This window comes from Etheostoma spectabile, chromosome 9, assembly GCF_008692095.1.
Source record: "Etheostoma spectabile isolate EspeVRDwgs_2016 chromosome 9, UIUC_Espe_1.0, whole genome shotgun sequence".
Classification (NCBI taxonomy): domain Eukaryota; kingdom Metazoa; phylum Chordata; class Actinopteri; order Perciformes; family Percidae; genus Etheostoma; species Etheostoma spectabile.
In genome coordinates, this window is record NC_045741.1 from 20,901,113 (window position 1) to 20,923,978 (window position 22,866).

The 22,866-nt window shown below is 41.1% G+C and overlaps 1 protein-coding gene across 1 annotated transcript in view; it reads left to right on the forward strand.

The window, feature by feature from the left end:
* Positions 1-3,384: 3,384 nt before the first annotated feature.
* Positions 3,385-22,866, forward strand: part of obscna (obscurin, cytoskeletal calmodulin and titin-interacting RhoGEF a) — a gene marked incomplete in the record, with an annotated part of 47,742 nt that continues 28,260 nt past the window's right edge. The window contains 32 exon segments of the mRNA XM_032525280.1: positions 3,385-3,638; positions 4,533-4,650; positions 4,727-4,993; positions 5,605-5,766; positions 5,940-6,044; positions 6,798-7,064; positions 7,284-7,553; positions 8,026-8,292; positions 8,439-8,702; positions 8,815-9,081; positions 9,380-9,649; positions 9,794-10,060; positions 10,255-10,521; positions 11,141-11,413; positions 11,823-12,086; positions 12,235-12,501; positions 12,929-13,195; positions 13,340-13,609; positions 15,177-15,443; positions 15,590-15,865; positions 16,280-16,546; positions 16,645-16,671; positions 17,459-17,725; positions 18,335-18,601; positions 18,685-18,951; positions 19,400-19,666; positions 19,902-20,168; positions 20,357-20,623; positions 20,850-21,116; positions 21,284-21,562; positions 21,702-21,959; positions 22,119-22,385. Of these exon segments, the coding sequence (XP_032381171.1) occupies positions 4,611-4,650; positions 4,727-4,993; positions 5,605-5,766; positions 5,940-6,044; positions 6,798-7,064; positions 7,284-7,553; positions 8,026-8,292; positions 8,439-8,702; positions 8,815-9,081; positions 9,380-9,649; positions 9,794-10,060; positions 10,255-10,521; positions 11,141-11,413; positions 11,823-12,086; positions 12,235-12,501; positions 12,929-13,195; positions 13,340-13,609; positions 15,177-15,443; positions 15,590-15,865; positions 16,280-16,546; positions 16,645-16,671; positions 17,459-17,725; positions 18,335-18,601; positions 18,685-18,951; positions 19,400-19,666; positions 19,902-20,168; positions 20,357-20,623; positions 20,850-21,116; positions 21,284-21,562; positions 21,702-21,959; positions 22,119-22,385 (7,564 nt within the window).

Sequence of the window (22,866 nt, forward strand, 5' to 3'; positions counted from 1 at the left end):
TGTTTATGAATTTGTAGCGAATCTGTGGACGTGGGTAGCCGTTGAGGTTTACACGGCATCTGGACAGCCTCGGAAACCAGTAGGTGGAAAAACCAGAAGGCACATAACAGCGGCACTCCCTCCCATTGCTCGTCGGTCTTTGTCCGTAAATTGCGTCCATTTGGTCAAACCACTTCCTGTTTTTTCTATTTGAACCACTCTGGCCGTCGTGGTGCTTGATGGCGCAATACTCACTTTTGAGCTTTTTGAGCTTCTCCCTGCACTGCTGGAAAGTGCGGTTGTAGCCGTGTGAGGACAGCAGTTCAGAGACTTGTTTGTAGATCTTCTCATTCCTTGTTGCCCCATCTAGCTCTCGCTGGATTTGCTCATCCGCAACCAGACACAAAAAACTAAATAAAAAAAGAGTGTTGTCACTGCCCAATGTGAGGCGAGTGCCGATTTGAGTCGTGCATGCTCAGATGTAAACTCTTGTCAGCTGATGATGCAGAGTATAGTGACGATTCACTCCAACCAATCAGTAGTCTGCAGGTTGTCACGTCAGCTTTCGGTATCACCTCAGCTGGTTTGGAACCTCGACTGAGGTAGTACTAAAAAAAAAGTCCTTGGTAGCAGGTACTTTTTTTTGTAATGGAAAACCAAAAAAGGCAAGTAGCGTCGAGTAGGTACCACATGCAGTGGAAAAACGCCATAATATATCAGTAGGCTAGTCATTAATTGGCTTTTCATTCCCTCTTTAAATCACTTTACTGAATATGAGATGAAGGGCTGCAGCCGAGCTGATAACACTCAACAGTCAAATACAGCTGCTCTCGTCTTAGACCATTTGTGGATATTAACTTTACTAGCTACATTTGCTGAAGTGAAAAGGAAACATCTCATGTGGGTAGGCCTATGAATAATATAAACCAAGCCTATATGCTGGAGGATATCTTTGATAAAAACGTAAACGCTCTTCTAATCTCCATTTAGTCTTAATGGGTTAAAGAGGACGGTTGCCATGGACACAGACTACAGACCGAGGACTTCAGTGGCCAAAACAATAAATCACTGCACGTTAAGTCGAAAAACGAAAACATACAAACCGTTTTTATCAAGTCGTCTCAGAGCGATCCAGGCCTTTGATTCACGTGGTGATTTATCAAAACTGACGTTAGACATTTTAATTATCCGGACAGCAGAACGAGACACTTGCGTATCATACCTTTGACATCCGGTGTGGGACTTTCAAAATAATGTTTTCAAAATCCGCGTTGCCCTCCGAAAAATAGTGACTAAACTAAAATAATGTGGAATGACTTTGGGTACCCAAGGCAGGTCAGTGTTGGAGAAATGTAATGCAAATTGTGTGAACAAATAGTTAAAACAGAGGATTTTCAGGGCTCGTTGTCTGAGTTTATGTATGCCAGTTTTGTGTAGAAATGGTCCACACAGGTGGAGCGACATGATAAGTAACCTGTAGGCCTATAGGCCAGTATCTGTCTGTCTATCTATCTATCTATCTATCTATCTATCTATCTATCTATCTATCTCTCTATCTTAGATAGATGATAGATAGATAGACAGATAGACAGATAGATATATAGATAGATAGATAGATAGATAGATAGACAGATAGTAGTGATAGATAGATAGATAGATAGACAGATAGACAGATAGATCAGATAGATAGATAGATAGATAGATATATCTATCATTATCTATCTATCTATCTATCTTCCTATCTGTCTTCTATCTAGCTATCGTCTACTCTACTTCTATCTATCATCTATCTATCTATCTATCTATCTATCTGTCTATCTGTCTATCTATCTATCGATCTATCTATCTACTCGTATCTATCTATCTATCTATCTGTCTATCTGCTATCTATCTATCTATCTATCTATCTATCTATCTAGCTATCTATCTATCTATCTATCTAGCTGTCTATCTATCTATCTATCAACAAAGATGATCACTTCTGCAAAATGTGCTGTTAAATAAAAAAACATTTGAGGGTGAGAAACAGAAACACTGTTTTAAATATGTTAAACATTTCTATATTTCTCTAACCACTGTTAGATGTCTGGACCAGAGGACACGTGACACACAAAAGGGGGAGGGTTTCCAAACACAGATCCAGAGGCTTAGGTGGAGTGTTCAGCTGTTTTGTCAAGTTCTAAATTCACTCAACACATCCTCACATTGCCTTAGTTCCTTAAACACTGCTCTATTTTTAGCCTATGTGCACCAGCAATAAGATGCTATACACGAGAAGGCCCACATTTCATGATATCAAGTTGGCCGTCTTCACTGTGGCGGGACAGCTTGGCCCAAGCTGCTTGGGGGACTTCAGGTCTGTTTGGGTGAAATCTTCCAAGGGGTATGACATCATGTTTTAAAATGAGCATTTAGCAATAAGCACAAAGTGTAATGTACCTAAAATGACTCTTTCCCACTCAAATGTCTACAAAATCGGCTACAGTAAAAGCTTTGTAATGAATGTGCTGCAGGAGATCTGTAAAATGAGACTGGTTTCATTTCTGCAGGCCAATTCCCTTCTCCGTGACGACAAGTTGTTTTTTTGTGCCCCAAGAGATTATCCTGTCGAGTTTCACTCAAGGTAGGAGTGCTAAGTGGCACATGGAGCTGTCTATCAAACTGAGGTGTACACAGTGCTGGGTAGTGCTGGCTTTGTTCTGTCTGGCAGTCTTGTTGTTTTACTGTAACGTAAATAAAAACCTCGGCCCAACATATTTTTGAGTTGGAGGAGCTAGAGGAAAAACATTGGCATTGCATGGCCGCTGTGTTACACTGAATGTTCTCTATGGGGTGTTTTTATCGAGACTTCACCAATCATGGGTAGCAAACCCCTTTTATGCTGTGATGTCAGGATATTACCTCACACAGGAATGCCGATCAAGTGTTATTTAAGAGAGGATTCATGTGTCTTCATATTATTTAATCTTTTGTGACTTTTCAACTGCAGCAGTGGTGGATACTCCCTGTGGAGATCCATGGACTTTGAACTGTCTATAACCCAAGGTGATTAAACTGCAATAACGGGATTAGTATAATGATAAAAAAAATTCTACCTCAGTCTTGGACCAGTCATTTTAGATCTCTGTTTGAAACAACCTTCACTTACTGAGATGCTTTCAAGCTTGTCTCTCACTCATTCATGCACACTGGAAAACCATCAAACAACTACGCTAAGCATACTGTATACATTTTGAATTGTTTTTGATTGTTCCATTGATGCTGGACATGAGCTGCCTCACACCATTTAAACCGGAGCTATCTTTGCCCTCATACTGACAGAAGGCTATTTTGGAGGTTAGTATGGGGGGAGAGATATGTCAGCTGTTCAGCCCTATGCTCCATCAAAGAAAGAAAAAAAGAGAAAGCACTATAGGCTCTGTGCTTTGGGGACAGGGACGCAGCTTGCAAACCTGGGCACGCTTTCCTTTGGCTAAACGTTTGTTGTTAATCTTTTAGGCTTTGTGTGAAACAAGACAAGACTCAAACAGATCTGTTGCCATGGAGGATGTTTCTATCCTCTTTTTTCAGGTGAAGGTAACTTGATTTTTTTGTCATTGGTGCCACAAGAGGACATGCAAGGATTTATTCTTTCCAGAAAACTCCAGTCTAAGTTGAAGGTTGGTGCATTGCTGCAGGTGATCTGACATGTTCTTGTGTTATTTTGGTAGTTTTTCTTAGCATTATCTCTTTGCTTGCACACTTTGATGGAAAATGAACTAATTGAATCATATACTGCACAGTTGTATTATAAGATACACAAAGTTTCACAAAAGGTCAAAGTCTTTCACTCCCAGCTGTTTTGAGTTTGCTCAACTCATCACTTGTTTATTTCCATGGTATTTTTTCAGCTTACATGCCATGTTGAAGATCTCATTGGCTATCATAAGCCTGTAGAGGTAATCTAGATAATGGCTAGCAGATTTAGTGCCTTTGTGTGACGCATTACTGTAATGTGATTTTTAGCTGGTAGGTATTGAGAAAGAATGACCCTCCTTTTGGATTACTTTGAAAACCTCATAATAATAATAGTGGGAGGAACCAACCTCCAAAAAGTGTCATGATCTCACATACAGTATATCAATCAGTTTAGTGATTGGCAGTTCTCGTTTGGCCTCTTGTTTGTTTTTTAAAGCTTCCCCTTCTTCTCAGTTCAGTGCATACAGCCTGATGGAAGTGGCATTACAGCTGAGGTTATATTGGTAGTGCTGAGCTCAGTCAAGTAAGGTGACAGAGATTACTTTTCTTTTTTTTCTGTTTTTTTTTACTGAGGAGGAATGGCGTGCTATTGCAGGGATCAACCCATTTCAAAGTGATGCCATGTTTATCCATTTTGACGTGCCAATGTTGCCATTTTGGAAGTGATGGTTTTATATCATTATAGGCCTGAGAAGATTTTTTTTGGCATGTAAAATGGAGTTTTGTCTAAAACAACATAACGATGTGTTTACGGCTGAACCAATTATTGTTTTCTTCTAAACCGTTACCTGAAATATATTTTCATCATATTATAGTTGTAGTCCTTCTGTGAGAACTGTGGCAACAAGCAACCAAGATTCCCCAATCACACTGAGAGAAGAGCAGGAGGGGGCATGGGAGACAATATACCTGGAGGAATTGTAGCTGCTGCAAGTAAGTTCTCTTTCACACACAAAGTGTAGTAGCAAATGAGCATTTGTGTCTCTAATGCTGCGTCTTTGTGTGCCAGAGAACCGTCTGCAGGTGGTGAAAGGCTTGGAAGATGTGGAGGTGTCTGAGTGTGAGAGCTGCTCCTTTGAAGTGAAACTCAACCTGGCCTATATCGAGGGTGTGTGGACCAGAGATGGGATGCAGCTTAAGTCAAAGCCCAACTGGCGTATCAGCAGACATGGGAAGAAACACTCCCTCGTACTGAACAAGGTGGCTTTGGGAGATGCAGGCCTCTTCTCTTTTCAAGCCAACGGCATTCAGACCTCATGCAGACTCAGCGTCACAGGTAAGGTGGCTAAATAGACTGTCCATGTCAAAGCCAAGACCTGACCAAGGCCTAAACATTCTTATGATGTAATTCAAATTTGACCGCACTCTTGTGTTACTACGTCTTGTAATGTATACAAATACAAATGAGTAAATAAGTCATAATAAGAAATCATATGTAAGAAAAAGAGAGGACCATGTACATTGTGGAATCTTTGTTTATCCAATCGGAAAAATAATGCCTAAATGTTTTTTGTTCTACTATTGTATGAATTGTTTTCATATACAAACATTCCAGGTCCCCAGAAAATGATTGTAATAACTTTGAACAATTAAACCTTTACTTAGCAATATCATTAGATCAAAATTTTCCAATACAATGGTTTATACTCCTGTAAAACTATCAGCCTCAGCTGTACATTGTGTTTGATGTTAATTATCAAATGTGAGCATGCTCCTATGCTAAACTAGGATGGTTGTTAACATGGTAAACATTATGCCTGCTAAACATCAACGTATTAGCATTATCATATAATTATTGCTATAAGAAGGATCTGACAAGCAGATTTATAAAATTCTGTTGGTTGATTTATCAACATTCACAGTAATGGTTTGGTTATCTTCTGCCAGCTAGGGACATCCACATAGTGAAGGAGCTTGAAAATGTTGACACGATGGAGCGTCAACCTGTGAATTTCCTGTGTGAGGTCAACCAGGTGGACTTGGATGGTCGGTGGTACAGAGATGACTGCCGAATTCGACCTGGGGACAACATCAAGATCAGATACCAGGGTGAGAGACCAACCACATGGGTATCACAGTACACTCAACTTTCCAAGCTAAGAAGCTGCGTTTGAGTTGTCATAGTGGTTGTACCGGTCAGTTCCTAGGTGTAAAAATAGAAAACCTGGTTAAATACAGTACATAAAAAATGATAAAACATTTTCCTTTGATTTGATTTGCAGGTAAAACTCACACCCTGTTCTTCAAGTCAGTCAGGCCAGAGCATGCAGGAGAGATCAGATTCACTGCAGAGCGTGTCTCGTCTTATGCAACCCTCACAGTCAAAGGTGAGCCACCAGACTGTTTATGTCACAATTTAACATGGATTTATGGAGTGGATGATTTGTGGGGGATGAACTCTCGCCAAAATGCAACCTAGGGTCTTTTTGTGAATGTGCCACTTTTAAGATTTACCGTGTTCTCGTTTTCTGTCAAATGGCCTTTTGAATGGGAGTGCTAACCACTGAGAAGGCTCGACACAACGTGAAACTTTGCTTGAAGTATCACCAGGGTCTCTACACATTAAGACAAGCATTGAAAACATTGTCCGTGTACACAGAGTTTACTAAAAAGAAAGGTTTTAACAACTCACTGTAGCTGTTGTTGTTTACTCTATCCGCCATCTTGTCAGTCAAAAAGAGTTGATCTCCAAATGCAAATGGGGAAATGTCATTCTTATATGAGGATCTTTTTCAACTACAAGGTCAATATTGTTTTTCACTACTGACAAAATAACAAATTATCCGTGGATTTATATAGGACTAAGCTTTAGGAGCTTTCCATCTTTACTGTCCTCCCTCGACTATTTTTAACCTGCTAGATGGACGGCAACCGAAAAAACCAACAGCTACAGTGAGTGATTAAAACCTTTCTTTTTAGTAAACTCTGTTCACACAAACAATATTCTCAATGCTCGAGTTCATGTGTAGAGACCCTGGTGATTCGAGCCTTCTTTGTGTTTTAAAAATAATGATTTTGATGGTATGATAGAAGTGCCCCTAGCACTCGCATTCAAAACAGCCTGTTCCTCCCTTCTTCAGAGCTCCCAGTCCAAATAGTGCGTCCTCTGAGGGTCAAGATAGCCATGTATCGCCACCGGGGTCTGCTGGAGTGCCAGGTGTCACGGCCTAATGCTCAGGTCCGGTGGTACAAGAACAGGAAGGAGCTCCTGCCCAGTAAAAAATACCAACTGATCAGCCAAGATGTCTACAGGCAGCTGACCATCGACAACGTCTGCTCTTCAGATGAGGACACCTACACCTGTGATGCAGGAGATGACAACACCTCTTGTCAGCTTCTCGTGGAGGGTAAGCTGCCTGCTGTCACAGCAATCAAATCAAATAAGGTTTATGGCCTACAGTACATGTATGCATTCATGTACCCAAAAAATACTTACTGTATCATGTGTAATGCCCATGTGCACATGCATTTCTAATATGTACATTATACAATCAAGAGTGTTTTTTGTAATGTTAGTCAGGAGTTGTATTTAGTAGTTGTAATGTGTATTATGGCTGTACATGCAGAGCAGGCTATCAAAATAGTGAGGGGGATGAGCTCAGTGGAGGTGATGGAGCCAGAGCCAGCGCTGTTCCAAGTGGAGACCAGCCTGAAATCAGGAAGGCCTCCCCGGTGGACCCTGAACGATGAGGTGCTGGAGCCTAGTGCAGCAGTGAACATTGACAGGAAAGGCACCCTCCACAGCCTCTGTCTCACCTCCACAGAAAGCTCCATGTCGGGCCCCATGCTCTTTGTAGCTGGCAAGAGTCGTTCCACTGCTCAGCTTACTGTCAAAGGTGAGTTGGCTGAACCTGGTGTGAGAATGGAAGAGAAACGTGAACAAAGCACTTGGAAATTGTCAATGAGATCTGCATTCTTTTTTGGGTGAAATGATTACAGTAAAAATAAATTATACAGCAAACTAGCTAGGCTAGCCAGGTAACGTTAACTTAATAACTTTACCCAGTGAGGCAAATTTGCAAACTGATAATTACTGAAATACGTTATACCGGTTTGGTCTATATCGATGACATTCCGTAATTGTTCAAGTGCCGTCGCATATTCCGCCGGATGTTTCTCTTTTTAAACCGGAAGTCCCACACCTTCCACTTTCTTTGCATTGGCATTCTAAACTCCTGTTGATTTATGAGGACTATGGTTAACTGCTCCTCAGATCTCTGCAGGGTGAATCCAGACAGCTAGCTAGACTATCTACTGTATGTTTTGCAGGAGTGTCTCACTGAGCAGCTTTACATCTCTCCCTTCTAGAGCGACCTCTCCAGGTTGCCCGCCACTTGGACGATGTAGAGGCGAAAGAGAGCAGCTCTGTGACTCTGAGCTGTGCATTTTCCCCGTCTCCCAGGGTGGTGCGGTGGTTTAAAGGGCGTACGGCTCTGAAGACCTCGAACAAGTACAGCATGAAAAGGGAAGGGAAGCGAGCACAGCTGACCATTCATGGCTTGACAGGAATGGATGCAGGACAGTACCGCTGCATGGCTGGGGGCTCCCAGAGCACAGCTCATGTTAAGGTTGAGGGTAGGTTAAACATGGTTTGGGAAAAAATTGAGATAAAGTAATAACACTTTCTACATTGGAGATTTCTTTTTAGTTTTGTTTTACCTAACTGTGTGTGTTAGTTCAGTTGATGATTTAGCGTCATGTATTTCCCCCTTTTATTGAAGTGCGAACACTGAAGTTAGTCAAACACTTTGAGCCAGTGGAAATAGAGGAGGATGGCATGGCAACATTCTCCTGTGAGCTCAACTATGTGGTCGCCAACGTGGAGTGGCTCCTGAACAACGTTCGCCTCTATTGCAACGCCATCAACAGGATCCAGCACATGGGCACTATGCACAGCCTCACAATAAAGGCGCTGCGACCACAAGAGAGCAGGGTCACATTCAAAGCAGGCCTTCTCTCTGAGACAACCACCTTAAAGGTCAAAGGTCAGCTTGGGGAATAACTGAAGTGTATGATTAGTTTTTCCTGATACTTGCATTTCTATTTGTTCATTTCTGCGAAACATGCACACTTTATGTATGCTGATCTTGGCTCCAGAGCGCCCAGCAGTGTTCCTGAGGTCTCTGGAGGATGCAGTAGGAGAAGAGCAAGGGGAAGTCTGCCTGCAGTGTGACATTTCTAAAGAGACAGTGACCCCTGTTTGGAGGAAGGATGGTATGGTCCTTACCGCTGATGATAAACATGAGTTACTCCAGTTTGGGAAGTCCATGGCATTGATCATCCATTCCCTCAGCAAGGATGATGCTGGATTGTACACCTGTGACCTGGGCACCAGCCAGACCAAAGCCAAAGTTACTGTACATGGTGGGTAGTAGGAACAATGTTTTTGGTTATTTAAAAAGTCCTGAAAATTAAGCGGTCTGCCTTTTCACAGCAGTACCACCAAATTATTGATAGAATGATGAAAGGAACTTTCAGAGGGTCACTTTTGAATTGTAAACCTCAAGTAACATTCTTTTTTAAACTGACAAGAAGGTACTCAGTTATTCTGTCATTAAAGTTGTTAAATTACTTTCTGTGGTGTTACAGTAAATGTCTCTCTCACTGTAATGGTATTGTTTGAATATAAATAACACTGTTTTGTCATTATATTTGTCTACAGACTTACATATCACTATTGTTCAACGTATGAAGACAACAACTGTCTTTGAAGGCGAAAGCTGCACTTTTGATTGTCAACTCTCTCATGATCTCAATGATGAGCCTTCCTGGACCATCAATGGCCAGGTGTTGGTCACCAATAGCCGTATTCAGATTATCAACAATGGCCGCAACTACAGAATGACCATTAAAGATGCTATACCGACTGACGCTGGAGACGTGGTCTTTACAATTAAAGACTTGAGCTGTAGGACGATGCTATTTGTTAAAGGTGAATCTCTGGCTTTCTCAGAAAACAAGATAATCACTCTTTTATCCGTGTTTGTAGGGATACCTGTCTCTGTGTTTTATTTTAAAATATGCAATTTGGTAGATGCATTTAAGCAACCAAGCTCTCCCTTCTCCTCTCCTTTAGAGAAGCCAGTGCACATCTTTAGGGAGCTGTTGAATGTCAAGGCGGTACCTGGCGAGGATGCAGAGCTGAGCTGTGAGATCACCAAACCAGAAGTCACAATCCGTTGGCTGAAAAATGGCCATTTGATCAGACAGAGCCCAAAGTTTGAAATGAGTGTGGAGAAGAACTTGGCGCGATTGGTGATCAAGAATACCACCATCAGAGACTCTGGAGAGTACTGCTGTGAGGCCGATGGCATTGCCTCGCGTGCCAAGCTAGAGATCAGAGGTAGGTGAGGGCTTTTGAAATAATGTTTTCGAATATGTTAGTTGATGAATAATACAATGCAGTGTTCATGCTGTAGTGTTGTGCAAATCAATGTTGCTGTCCATTGTTTTGTCCTATTTTGCAATGCGGGTCAACGACTGGAGTAGAAAGTGTATAGCTTGACTCAATTTCCTGAACTTCATTTTACCTTTCAGAACTTCAGCACACATTTGCAAGGGAGGTAAGGGACACACGAGCAGAGGAAAAGGGTAAAGTGACCCTGGAGTGTGAGACCAGGCGGCCTGCCAAGCAGGTGACCTGGCTGAAGGGCATGGTGGAGCTGAGATCTGGTAGGAAGTATGTCATCAGGCAGAAGGGAGTGGTGCTGTCCCTAACCATCACTTCACTGGACAAATCGGACACAGATGTATACACGTGTGATGTCGGTACCATGCAAAGCCGGGCGCAGCTGACTGTGCAAGGTGAGAACATAGTGAAGGGAACACTGGGCATTGCATTACTGTCGTTTAGGTTAAAGGTATCTGTATGTGGGCCACATCAGGATGGGTCTGTGTGTTAATTGTACATTAAGTTGTAGGAGAATATCTGGGATATTTTAGCTCCTTAAACAGAATGAAAAATTGATTTGCAAAGTAAATACTCAACAATAAAATGAAGGACTATACATGTAATAGCTGACATATGGAACCATACAGCCATTGCAGGATATGATAGAAGTTACTGCAACTCTAATTTATCAAGCTGCTGCTTAATGTGTTCTTTTCTTATGTTCTTTTTAGACTAGTAAATGTCCAAATATCCAAAAATAATAGGCTACTCACTACCCATTAAAGTCTTGATTTCAAGGGCCTCAATTATTTAAGTGAGAGATAATATATACTGACATAATTACATACTGCATGTCAGAGAAATAGTATATCCCCACTGTGGCTATAATGCCACAAATCATATCCCAAAATGACTCCTTAAAGCAAGTTCAAGTGTAATTTTCAGTGAACTACTACTAATGTTGTTTAAAGCTTCTAGTACCCACTGTATATGATGTTCATGGGATTTATGACTTTTCCATGATTCTCTCAGGTCAGAAGGTGTTGATCCTGGATGAATTAGAGGATGTTGAGTGTCTAGAAGGCGACACAGTCACATTCAGGTGTCGAATTTGTCCCAGTGATTACATCGGGGTCAAGTGGTATCTGGACGAGACTTTGCTGTACACCAATGAGCTCAATGAGATCCAGATGTTGCCAGGAGGCTTCCACACCCTCACATTTAGACAACTTGCCCGCAAAGACACTGGCACTGTCTCCTTTGCAGCAGGGGACAAAAGATCGTACGCCTCAATGTTGGTTAGAGGTGAGGCTTTAATGTGCCAGAGTTTTAATGTGCATTTTCATAATACTAATGATGATAACTTTTATTTATATAGCGCCTTTCATGAAACCCAAGGACACTTTACATAATTACAGTGGCTAAACTAAGGTAGGTTGTAGGCTGTGGTGAACAAGTGGTGTTTTTTGTTGGGGTGATGTGCTGCCACGTCTTGGTGTGGGTAAAGACCCTGGCGGCAGAGTTTTGGACATACTAGAGCAGGTCTAGGGTTTTGCTGGAGAACCCAGACAGCATTCTATTGCAGTAGTTCAAACGGGAGGTAATGAAAGCATGTATGAGGGTTTCTGCCATGGAGTCACAAAATGATGGCATTAGTCGGACTCTGTTTTTATGTCACATTTTCTAACTTGGCTTTATTTCTTTATATTATCAGAGAGACGTCCCACCATCATTAAAGCGCTTGAAGACTGTGAGGCTATTGAAGGAGGTGGTTTGGTTTTGTCTTGTGTGGCCTCCAAGCCATGTCACATCTTGTGGTACAAAGATGGCTGCCTCATGTGGAACTCTTCAAGGTATTTTGCCAGTCGTTCTGGCTGTGAGGCCCGGCTGACGATTCGGGAGGTCTGCAACAACGATGCCGGAGTGTATGAGTGCAGTGCCGGATCTGTTACAACTAGGGCCGTTGTAACTGTCAAAGGTTAATACAAGGACTAGTATTGCTTACTATTGGCCAACATTAAATGCCAGAGGGATGTGACTGATTATATACTGATACTGATTATACAGGTAAAATTAGTTTTAAGTATTAGTATCCATCTGTTTTTCTATTTATTGTCTTTTTTAAGCCATCCCAGCAGAGTTCACCCAGTCTCTAAATACTGTGGAGGCCAAAGAGGGTGAGACCGTAACCCTGACCTGTGAATACTCTCTGCCTGGGGTCCAGTTCCACTGGAGGAGAGGTTTTGAGAGTATCAGGCCTGGAGATAAGTACCTGATGAAACAGAGGAAGACCATTAATTCCCTGACAATCAAAGCCCTGAAGCCTGAAGACTCAGGAGAATATACCTGTCAGTGCAGAGATCACCATACTACAGCAAGCCTCAAAGTACATGGTGTGTTATCAACTTTTTCTTACCTTCTTGTGGATTTTACCATACCTAATTTTACCAAAAATATCCTTTCATCAAAACACACTTTTACAGTATATTTGAAAGTCAATTCAACATTTTCTCACAGACAGTTGTGCTCTGCAATAATATTTATGCTTCTCCGTCTATGGTATATATTATGGCCTGAGGTAGTTGGCCACTTGTCACGAACAGCAGAAAATGGAGCGAGTTCATAAAACCATTCAACTATTTTGACTGTTAAATAGCTCCATTACACAAAGAGATGTGGCATTCTGTTATGGTTGGTTAAGACTGTTTGAGTGTTGTGGTTTAACATGTTTTTGCTGACAGGTTGGCATACTTTGCACAGCTTCACCATTTTTTGTTTTCCTTCTATCTGTATTTAAAAAAGTCACCTCTTGCTTTCCAGCTGTTCCCATTACATTTATACAACAGTTAAAGGACATGCAAGCAGAGGAGGGAAGCAATGTCCTATTGCGCTGTGAGGTGTCTAAACCTGGAATTCCAGTAGAATGGAGGAAAGGATATGATCTGTTGAAGAATGGCGTTAAGTACCAGATAAGGAAAAGGGAGACCAGCCTGGAGCTTCTGATTTGGAAGCCTGTTCCTGACGACAGTGGGGTCTACAGCTGTGTGTGTGCTGATCAAATGACATCTGCCACTGTCAAAATCACTGGTAGGACATCATTTACAAAAAGGCTAATGGTGTGAAGTGATTTTGTGGGTTAGGCTTTAAATCATTTCAACAGATGTTGATAATTATAAATATTTCATCATCAATGAATATTATCTTAACATATGGTCACCCATGACTCCACAGCTCTCCCAGTTACCTTCAAGCAGAAGCTGAGGAATGTCCTGGTTGAGGAGGGCAGCACTGCCGCTTTACGCTGTGGGCTGTCAAAATCTGGTCACGCTGTGGAGTGGAGGAAGAGGGGGAATGACCTCATCCGGAGTGGGGAGAAATATCAAATGCGGCAGAGAGACATGCTGATTGAACTGAGGATCTTTGATGTTACACCTGAGGACAGCGACATCTACACATGCATCTGTGGGAACATAGAGACCACTGCAACACTGACTGTTAATGGTAGGCATTTGTTATTGACAGTTTCACTGTGTTAGATTTTTTTCTTATTGAAGCAGTTATATTAATTTCAGATCTGTGATGCTCCCTGTACAGTAACAAGGAGGTTACTTTTAAAAAGTATGTGCCATTAAACATAGCAAAACAGAATTAAAAGTAAAGCAATACAAAACTGATTTGAATTAGACAACTTTTCTATACAATATGTACATGAGCCTCGCCAACTGTGCACGGAAGCTTCTTTTGTCACAATAAACAAAATAAATATGTATAAATTAATAGTAAGGTTTTGAACAACTGAACACAGGCTGTAAATGTTGATAGGCTGCAAATATAAAAGAGAAGAGTTAAAGTAGGGCTGGGCAATATATCGATATTACATTGATATCGTGACATGAAACTAGATATTGTCTTAGATTTTAGATACATTAGGCCATTTATGTTATTACAGTATCTAAAATCTAATCTGTTTGAAAAGGTTGCATTACAGTAAAGTTATGTCATTAAACTGTCTTACCAGAGTGTTGCCTATACCCACTTAATCATTATATCAACATTATTAATGATTATTTATCTAAAATCTAATTGTGAAGATATTGACCAATACTCAACCCTTTAACATATAAACATATAACGCAATATCGACATTGAGGTATTTGGTCAAGAATATTGCAATATCTGATTTTCCCCATATCGCCCAGCCCTAAGTTAAAGTGTAAAAATACCCTGGTTTTGATGTAGAATCATGCAGCCAGTACAAAACTAAAAATATATCAGTTGCTACTGTAACTCTTTATCATTTAGCAAGATACTAAACTGCATATGCATTATTCTCACCAGTGCAAAGCTCAGTCATGTAAAAGCAAAAGAGCACATTGCACAACAATACATAAAAAATGGTCTACTATAAGTGTATTTTTTGGCAAAATGGAAGTTATCACTGTATTGACACGGTATGATTCCAAGTTTGTAGTAAATTCCAAGAAAAAAATCGGAAGATTCTTGGAAAAAAAGTGGAGGGAAAATTAGGAAAATATACTATGACAACAAACAATGAAGATCTTTACTCTAACAACTGGTCACATTTCCACTTTGCTGCTTCCTGCAAAGCCATGCTGAAGTTATTTATCTTTTTTTTTAATGCAATATATTTAATTTGATGTGTATATTTTTACTGTGTGCACTGTACATGCGAGCCATGTCAAAGCAGAATTCCTACTACCTTATGAGGAGAAAACATTTTTTTCCCCACTGATTCTGAGAACCTCCCCTTGGGTAGCTAACCCAATTCAGGAAATTGTGCCGGTCACTCACCCTTTTTAACAGCCCTACTTAGCTGCAATTCATTTTCAACTCAAAGTAGAAAGTTAATGCAATGAACTGGAATTTGCAAAGTGTGTTCTGTTTATCATGCAGCAACATCATAATTATGCAACAAGTTACCTTATGGTGGCAATGTTTTCTAATTGTTTATCCAGTTTTCTAGCATAGCTACATGTACTTGCTGTTAATTCAATTCTTGTGATTATTAATTTCTTTTTAATGACCTAACTTTATCTTTGGCTGCTAGCTCTTCCCATCAACTTTAAGCAAAAACTGAAGAACATCCAAGTAGAGGAAGGACATAACATCACACTATATTGTGAGATCTCTAAAGCGGGTGTCCCAGTGGAGTGGAGGCTTGGAGGAGATCTGTTGGAGAACGGAGAGAAGTACCAGATTAAGCAGAGGGACTCAGCCCTGGAGTTGATCATCAGAGATGCTGAACCAGAGGACAGCGGGATCTACACCTGTGTTTGTAGAGAGCAGAGAACAAAGGCCACTGTTAAAGTTATCGGTATGTTCAATGTGTGAGACAAGCGTAGTGAAGCAGTGTTTATTGCCCATTTTAAAGTTTATTGAGCAACCTTTTAAGTGCTTTTTTAATGATCTTGCCTGTTTTCTAATTCACGTGTATAAACAGTTTTGTGTTTGGTTCAACAGCTGTTCCCGCCACATTTAAAGTAAGTCTGAAGACCCAGGAGGCCGAAGAATGTAGCAGTGTGACATTACGCTGTGAGCTTTCAAAGAAGGGAGTTGCGGTACAGTGGCAGAGAGGGACTCAAGTGCTGTCTGAAGAGATGTATCGCGGAAAGTATCAGATGAAGCTGGAAGGAAAGATAGCTCAGATGATTATTCTCAACATCCAACCAGAAGATGCAGGGAAATACAGCTGCCTCACAGGAGATGAGAAAACCACAGCTGAAGTCAAAGTGAAATGTAAGTTTAAAGCGTGCAAAAAAAATCAACAGAATGTATTTCATTTCTTTTGCTCATATCAGCGTATATCTTAACAGTTGTTGTTATGGGTGCTTCCTTAGATAGTCCATGTCTCAGTATATCTATTATTACTGAAGTTGTGCACCTGTAACTTAGTGATACAGAACTAGAGATCCATTTGACATCAAATGTCTATGTACATTTCACGTGGTGCAAAATCCCAAATCCCATACCTGTGATACCAAAGTGTTAGATGTTGTATGGCTTCAATGAGAGGAACGGGAAAATGGCAGTGCCTGCCTCCTTGTATTGCAACAAAATAAAAATCAAGGAGCCCGTTTGATTAAGATGAAATGGCAAGATCCGAATGAATGCAATCAGTGACTACAGGGTTTTCTAATATACCCACAACAGCACTTCCTGTGACATTTAAACGAGAGGTCCAGCACCTGGTGGTGAAGGAAGGGGACAGTGCAGTGTTCTGCTGTGAGCTCTCCAAACCTGGAGCTCCAGTGGAGTGGAGGAAAGGCAGAGTGATCCTGAAGCCTGGAGAAAAATATGAGATGAAGCAGGAGGGACCTTTTACTAAACTGGTTGTCAACAACGTAGAGGAGAACGATGCTGGCAAATACATCTGCAAGACTAAAGACAGTCAATCGACTGCTGAGCTCACCGTCCAAGGTAATACAAATTCAATTCTCCCCCATGTGTTGGATGCATTATTTTGTGAAGCACATTTCTTCCTTTTTTAAAAAATGTTACCCCAATATATTCAACAGAATCACCTGAGCGCAGACGCCAAAGAGGTCAGCTTTAATGAAGTACAATAAAAAAACAAAATAGACCTAGTGGGTATGAGCACTGTGTGAGCCCCACTATGTAGATAATTGTTCCATATCTTGTCCTGCCTTTGGCCTAATGTCACAGTACTCTGTGTGTACTGTACATTACTTCTCATCAGCTGGGTGAAAAGATACAGTATATATATATAGGATTTAGATTCATATGGGATGCAATAGTACAATTAGACACATCCCACACAGTTCTGTAACTCAACAAATATTAGTACTAACCCAAGTGTTTTTCATGTCAGCGATATTACATGTATTTTTAATATGTAATATCAATCATATAATCCATTCCACTGTTCAGTTTTAACTGAATACTTAGTAGTAGAGAAAAAATGATTTTGAGCATGACGCATGATGTTTTGTGAGTATGCCGTGTGGCTTACATCACTGTTGCCATATAATATTTATTATTTTGTCAAATCGAAGACAAGTAAATGTGTCTGAAATCAGGTGAATTCAGTAGAAATTTGCATGATCAGATAATTGTTACCATGTTTCCATTTAAGCTGTTTTGGTCCGGAAACGATATGCTCTCCATCGATCCTTATTTGGTCCTTTATTTTCTCTAAAGATTTAAGCTGCTCCGGCTGCAAAAACAGTTCTCATTTTGAGAATGCATTCAAATGGGATTATTCATTTTATTAAAGTGTGGTGTAGACCTTTTTGTCTTTTATTCCTTTGAATTCTCAAAGAACATGATGATTTCATATGATCTTTAGTAAGATTTGACTCTGATTGACAGGGTTACCACCAAGTTTTAAGATGCCCCTAGTTAACCAGGAAGTGACAGAGGGCAACAGTGTGGTGCTGCGCTGTGAGCTCAACAAACCTGCCCCTTCAGTGGAGTGGAGGAAAGGAGGAGAACTGCTGAAGAACGGAGACAAGTACCAGATGAGGAAGAAGGACCTGCAGGTGGAGATGAAGATTGCGGACCTCAGTCTGGACGACACTGGAGATTATACCTGTGTATGTGGAGAACAGAGTACCAAAGCTACGATCATTGTGAACGGTGAGTACTGCATACACCACAATAAATTGCATTGTTCTGCTTGAGTGCTTTTAAGTGCACTCAAAGAGCTCATAAATACACGGTATACCAAAAGGTAAAATATAAACATACACTGAATCTTTACAAACACTGAATCTTTCAGTAAAGAGTAAAACACAGAACTAAATGCAAATCAGACAAAGCTGATATATTAAATGTTGAGCTATTGTTTAAGTGGATTTCACCACATTTAGTTGGTTGAAAGTTAGAATATACTGTATCAGTGCAGTAGGGTGACATAAGGGATTAACGTCTTAGCAATTTTAGAACAACTTCCAAAAATCGTGGAAACAAATATAAGTAGTAATCCAGACGATCCACTGATATTGTTTTTACTTTGGTGACATCCTTGCCATTGTACTTGGCAGAACTTCGAAACAGTGTGGCTTGTATCGTCCCCGCTTTCTTTCTGTAGAGGATGATGTTTCTGATGTTACCTGAACGCTTGTTTGGTCTATATTGTATATGGTTGGGTTAACATGACTTTAACAGTGTCAGGATCGGAGAGCAGCAAAACGGACATGAACATCTTTTCAATCATTTTGATATTTCTTCTGTGGTCTGCTCCAGAGCGGCCCATCAAATTCCTTCAAGAACTGAAGAATATTCAGGTGCAGGAGGGCAATGGAGTGACGCTCTGCTGCGAGCTCTCCAAACCAGGCACTCCAGTGCAGTGGAAAAAGGGAGACAATGTGTTGACCAATGGAGAGAAATACCAGATAAAGCAGAGCGGCACCACCCTGGAACTCCTCATCAGGAAAAGCCAGCCTGAGGACAGTGGCACATACAGATGTGTTTGTGAAGACCTAACAACGACTTGCACTGTCATCATCACTGGTGAGAACCCTTACACATTATGTTATACAATTGTGCTTTGGCAATTTGCACATTTAATACAGTATTTTGCGTTCACTTTTCAGCAATCCCGGTGACTTTCAAGCAAAAGTTGAAGAACCAGGAAGCTGTGGAGGAGGGCAGTGTGATACTGCGCTGTGAGCTTTCTAAACCAGGAGTTCCAGTTGAGTGGAGGAAAAATGCTCAACTTCTGAAGGAGGGAGAAAAATACCAGATGAAGCAAGAAGGCAGGATGGCTGAGATGCTGATCAGAAATTTAACTCTCTCAGATTTGGGGGAGTACAGCTGTTTTGTTGGCACTGCTGTGACTTCAGCTGACATCAAAGTAAGAGGTATGTTTCACAACAGCCATTCCATGGATAGACACAGCTGGGAATTTTGTTTCTCAACCACAGTGAGAGAGACCTGGTATTTCCTACAAAAGTAAACATGGATGTTATAATAATACATATTAATTATTATTTATTATATTATTAGTGGGTGGAAAATTGAGGTGTCCCAACCGGCAGCGTCATTTAGCCGCCCATCAAGAGTCAGGTTCTGTCAGAGGTTTCTGCCTGTTAAAAGGAAGGTTTCCTTGCCACTGTTGCAATTAATGCTTGCTCTTGTGGGGAATTGTTAAGTCTCTGTAAATAATACAGTGTGGTGTAGACATAGACTGTAGATAAAAGGTGAAGACAAAGTGTCCTTAGATAACGTCTGTAATGATTTCACACTGTAAATAAAATTGAATTGAATTGCGAGTGAGCTGTTTTTAATTTTTTTGTCTTTTCCCCTCAGCGGTTCCTGTAACATTTAAACAAGCTCTGGAGAATTTGGAGGTGAAAGAAGGAGACAGTGGAGCTTTCTGCTGTGAGCTCTCCAGACCTGGAGCTCCAGTGGAATGGAGGAAAGGCAGAGTCATCCTCAAACCTGGATACAAATACGAGATGAAACAGGAGGGACGTCTCACTAAACTGATCATCAACAACATGGAAGAAAGTGATGCCGGGAAATATACCTGCAAGACTAAAGACACCCAATCAACTGCTGAGCTCACCGTCAAAGGTAAAGTAGAAACCCTACGCTTAAGAAATTGATCTAATCCTTTCTTAGATATCCTTTCCCATTTAATTTAATTGAAATTGAAAGAACTTACATGATAGGTTAAAGTAAAATGAGATAAACCAATAAAAGATGTAAAACTATTTAAAGTAGGAGTATGATTTCAATCAAATAACAGCAACTAATTATTTGAACATTTTTAAAGAAAATAACCAATCTGTGGTTCTTCTCCTTGCAGCTCCTCCCATCCAATTCAAGACAAAGTTAAGGAACCAGCAAGTGGAGGAGGAGAATAGTGTGACGTTGAACTGCGAGCTGTCGAAGCCTGGCCTTGCTGTGGAGTGGAGGAAAGGACAAGAGCTGCTGAAGAATGATTTCAAGTACCAGATTAAAAATCGAAACAGCAGTATGGAACTGACCATCAAAAACACACAGCTAGAAGACAGCGGACTTTACAGCTGTAACTACGGCGACATCAAGACCACAGCCAAAATCACCATTACACGTAAGGGAAGAAATTCAGGCATTTTGTGTTTTTATCTTATTAAGCTCTTTAGAATCTAAGAATCTATTTTATTTGCTTTCATAACCAAACCACAGTGGTTTGACCTTATGCCAGTTATAGGCAGGTTAACATATAAACAAACAAAAAAAACCAAACACACATAAAAAAAACATAAACATTTTCCACAGCTATCCCCCTCACCTTTAAAATGGGTCTGAAGAACCAGGAGGCCCCTGAAGGAGGCAATGTGACCCTTCGCTGTGAGCTGTCCAGGGCTGGGGTGCCTGTGCAGTGGTGGAAGGCGGAGGACCAGCTCTATCACGGGGGAAGATATCAGATGACATTGAAGGGGAGGACAGCCGAAATGCACATCAAAAACATCCAGCCCGAGGATGTTGGGGAGTACAGCTGCATCTTGGGGGAGCAGAAGACAACGGCTGAAGTCAATGTGAGAGGTATTTGACATGTTGCCATTTATTTTACAGCTTATACGAAAGGCTTACATTGTGTTAAGTTGCAACGTTGTTGCTAATGGGGTTATTTTTAAATATCCATCTATTGCCAGTGCCGCTCTGTGTTCTCTGGGAACATTATTATTTCACTGTATTTCTGTTGCTTTGGCAAGCCGTTAACAGTAGGACAACTTATTCATTTTTATTACTCCTTTCCTTCTGTTACCAGCGGCAGCATCAGTGTTCTTTGAGAAGGAACTGGAGAGCCAAGCGGTGATGGAGGGGAAATCTGTGCTGATGTCTTGTGAAGTTTCCAGTGCTAATGTTCCGGTCACTTGGAGGAAGGACAACAATGTGGTAGAAGGAGAGCGATACATTTTAAAGAAGAAAGGCCCCACACACACCCTGGAGATCAAGAAACTGCATATGGAGGATGCTGGAGAGTACTGCTGCATCTCCAGAGGCAAGAAGACCACTGCCAAGCTGATTGTGAGGGGTAGGTGGTTACTATTAGAATTGTATTCCTCATTTACTGATATATTTGACTAACTCATTTACATTACAAGAAATGCGGCATTAACAAAACCTTCTCATCTAAATTGTAAATATTTCCCATTCCATCTCTAAAAAGCCAGCTGTATAGAGCTTCCTCTTCCTCCACAGAGCGCGTGCGGATTGTTACAGAGCTGCAAGGTATAACGGTGACAGCGGGTGAGGACGCAGTGTTTGTGTGTGAGCTGAGCCATGCAGACGTGAGTGAGGGTGTCTGGTGGCTTGGCTCCAGCCCTCTACAGAAGAACGAGATGAACCAGATGACGTGCCAGGGTCGCCAGCACCGACTCGTCCTCACTATGACAACACCTGAAGAGACGGGCATTGTGGCATTTGTGGTTGGGGAGGAGAGAACCTCTGCACGTCTGCTAGTTGTTCCTAAGGTCCAAGGTAAGCAGAAACATACTGAATAGAGGGTGTAATTTTCAAAAAAATATTAAGAATTAAGAATTCAGTTATGTGTAAGTTCAGCTAAAATGAATTCCTCAGAACCAGACGTTCTAAAGTGGCATTTGATTTCACATTCTAGTTTTATTTGAGGAAAAGCCTAAAGACGTTGTCATCATGGAAGGAGAAACGGCTACTTTGTCCTGCACAACCTCGGATTTCACGTCCCCTGTTACTTGGAGCCGCAACCACATCCCTCTCCGAAATGGTGATAAATATGAGATACTTAAGGAGGGAAAAGTCAACCTATTGCTTATCCGTGATGTGGATCCCCTGGATACTGGCACATACTGCTGTGATACAGGAGATGTGCAGACCAGTGCTATACTTACTGTAACAGGTAAAAATTGAAGTAATGTTGCTTTTAGATGTTGATTAATGCTTCACGTTCAAATGGAAAAAGGTAGATACAGTAAAATGTACCTTCTTCCCTTTGAATGCTAACAGCCTAAATACTACATTATTACACCAAATGTCTCTTATTGTCCTATTTTCCCAGAGCTACCACCATTCTTCCAAGAAGAATTGCAGAGTGTGGAAGTTGAGGAGGGAGGTACAGCCTCTCTGTACTGTGAGCTTTCTAAACTTGGAGTGCCGATTCAATGGAAGAAGAACAGGCTCCCACTAAGAGCCAGCAGAAAGTACGAGATCAGGCAGGATGGCTGCCTCCTCCAGCTACACATCAAGGATCTCAAACTTGAGGACAGTGGAAGCTACGCATGTCAAGCAGGAAGTGCAGAGACCACTGCTACTGTATCAGTGAAAGGTGTGTGTGTGTGCATGTCACAGTGAACAATTGCGCACGACACAGCATTTAATGTAATGCAAATTTTAGTACATCAGAATACTCTGTTACAAAAAAATAATGTATATGTCAGTAAAGGTACTTTCCTGTGATTGTGTGAACTTCCTGGAAGTCATTGCATTTTTTAAACATAGGAATTGCACCACAAATGTTCCTAAATGTAATCAGATTCTGTATATTTTGTCAGCAGTGAATGTTGTCTAGCCCAAGTACAGTGAACCTCTTGCTTTGAAATGTTGTATGTACTATTATTAACTAACATGCTGAACTGGATTTACAATTTTGTCCTTCCCAACCTTTTTTCTTAGAGCTTCCTCCATTTTTCAAGAGAGAATTAAAAGGTGTGGAGGCTGAGGAGGGAGGTGCAGCCTGTCTGTGCTGTGAGCTGTCTAAAACTGGAGTGTCAGTACAATGGAAGAAGAACAGGCTGCCACTGAGAGCC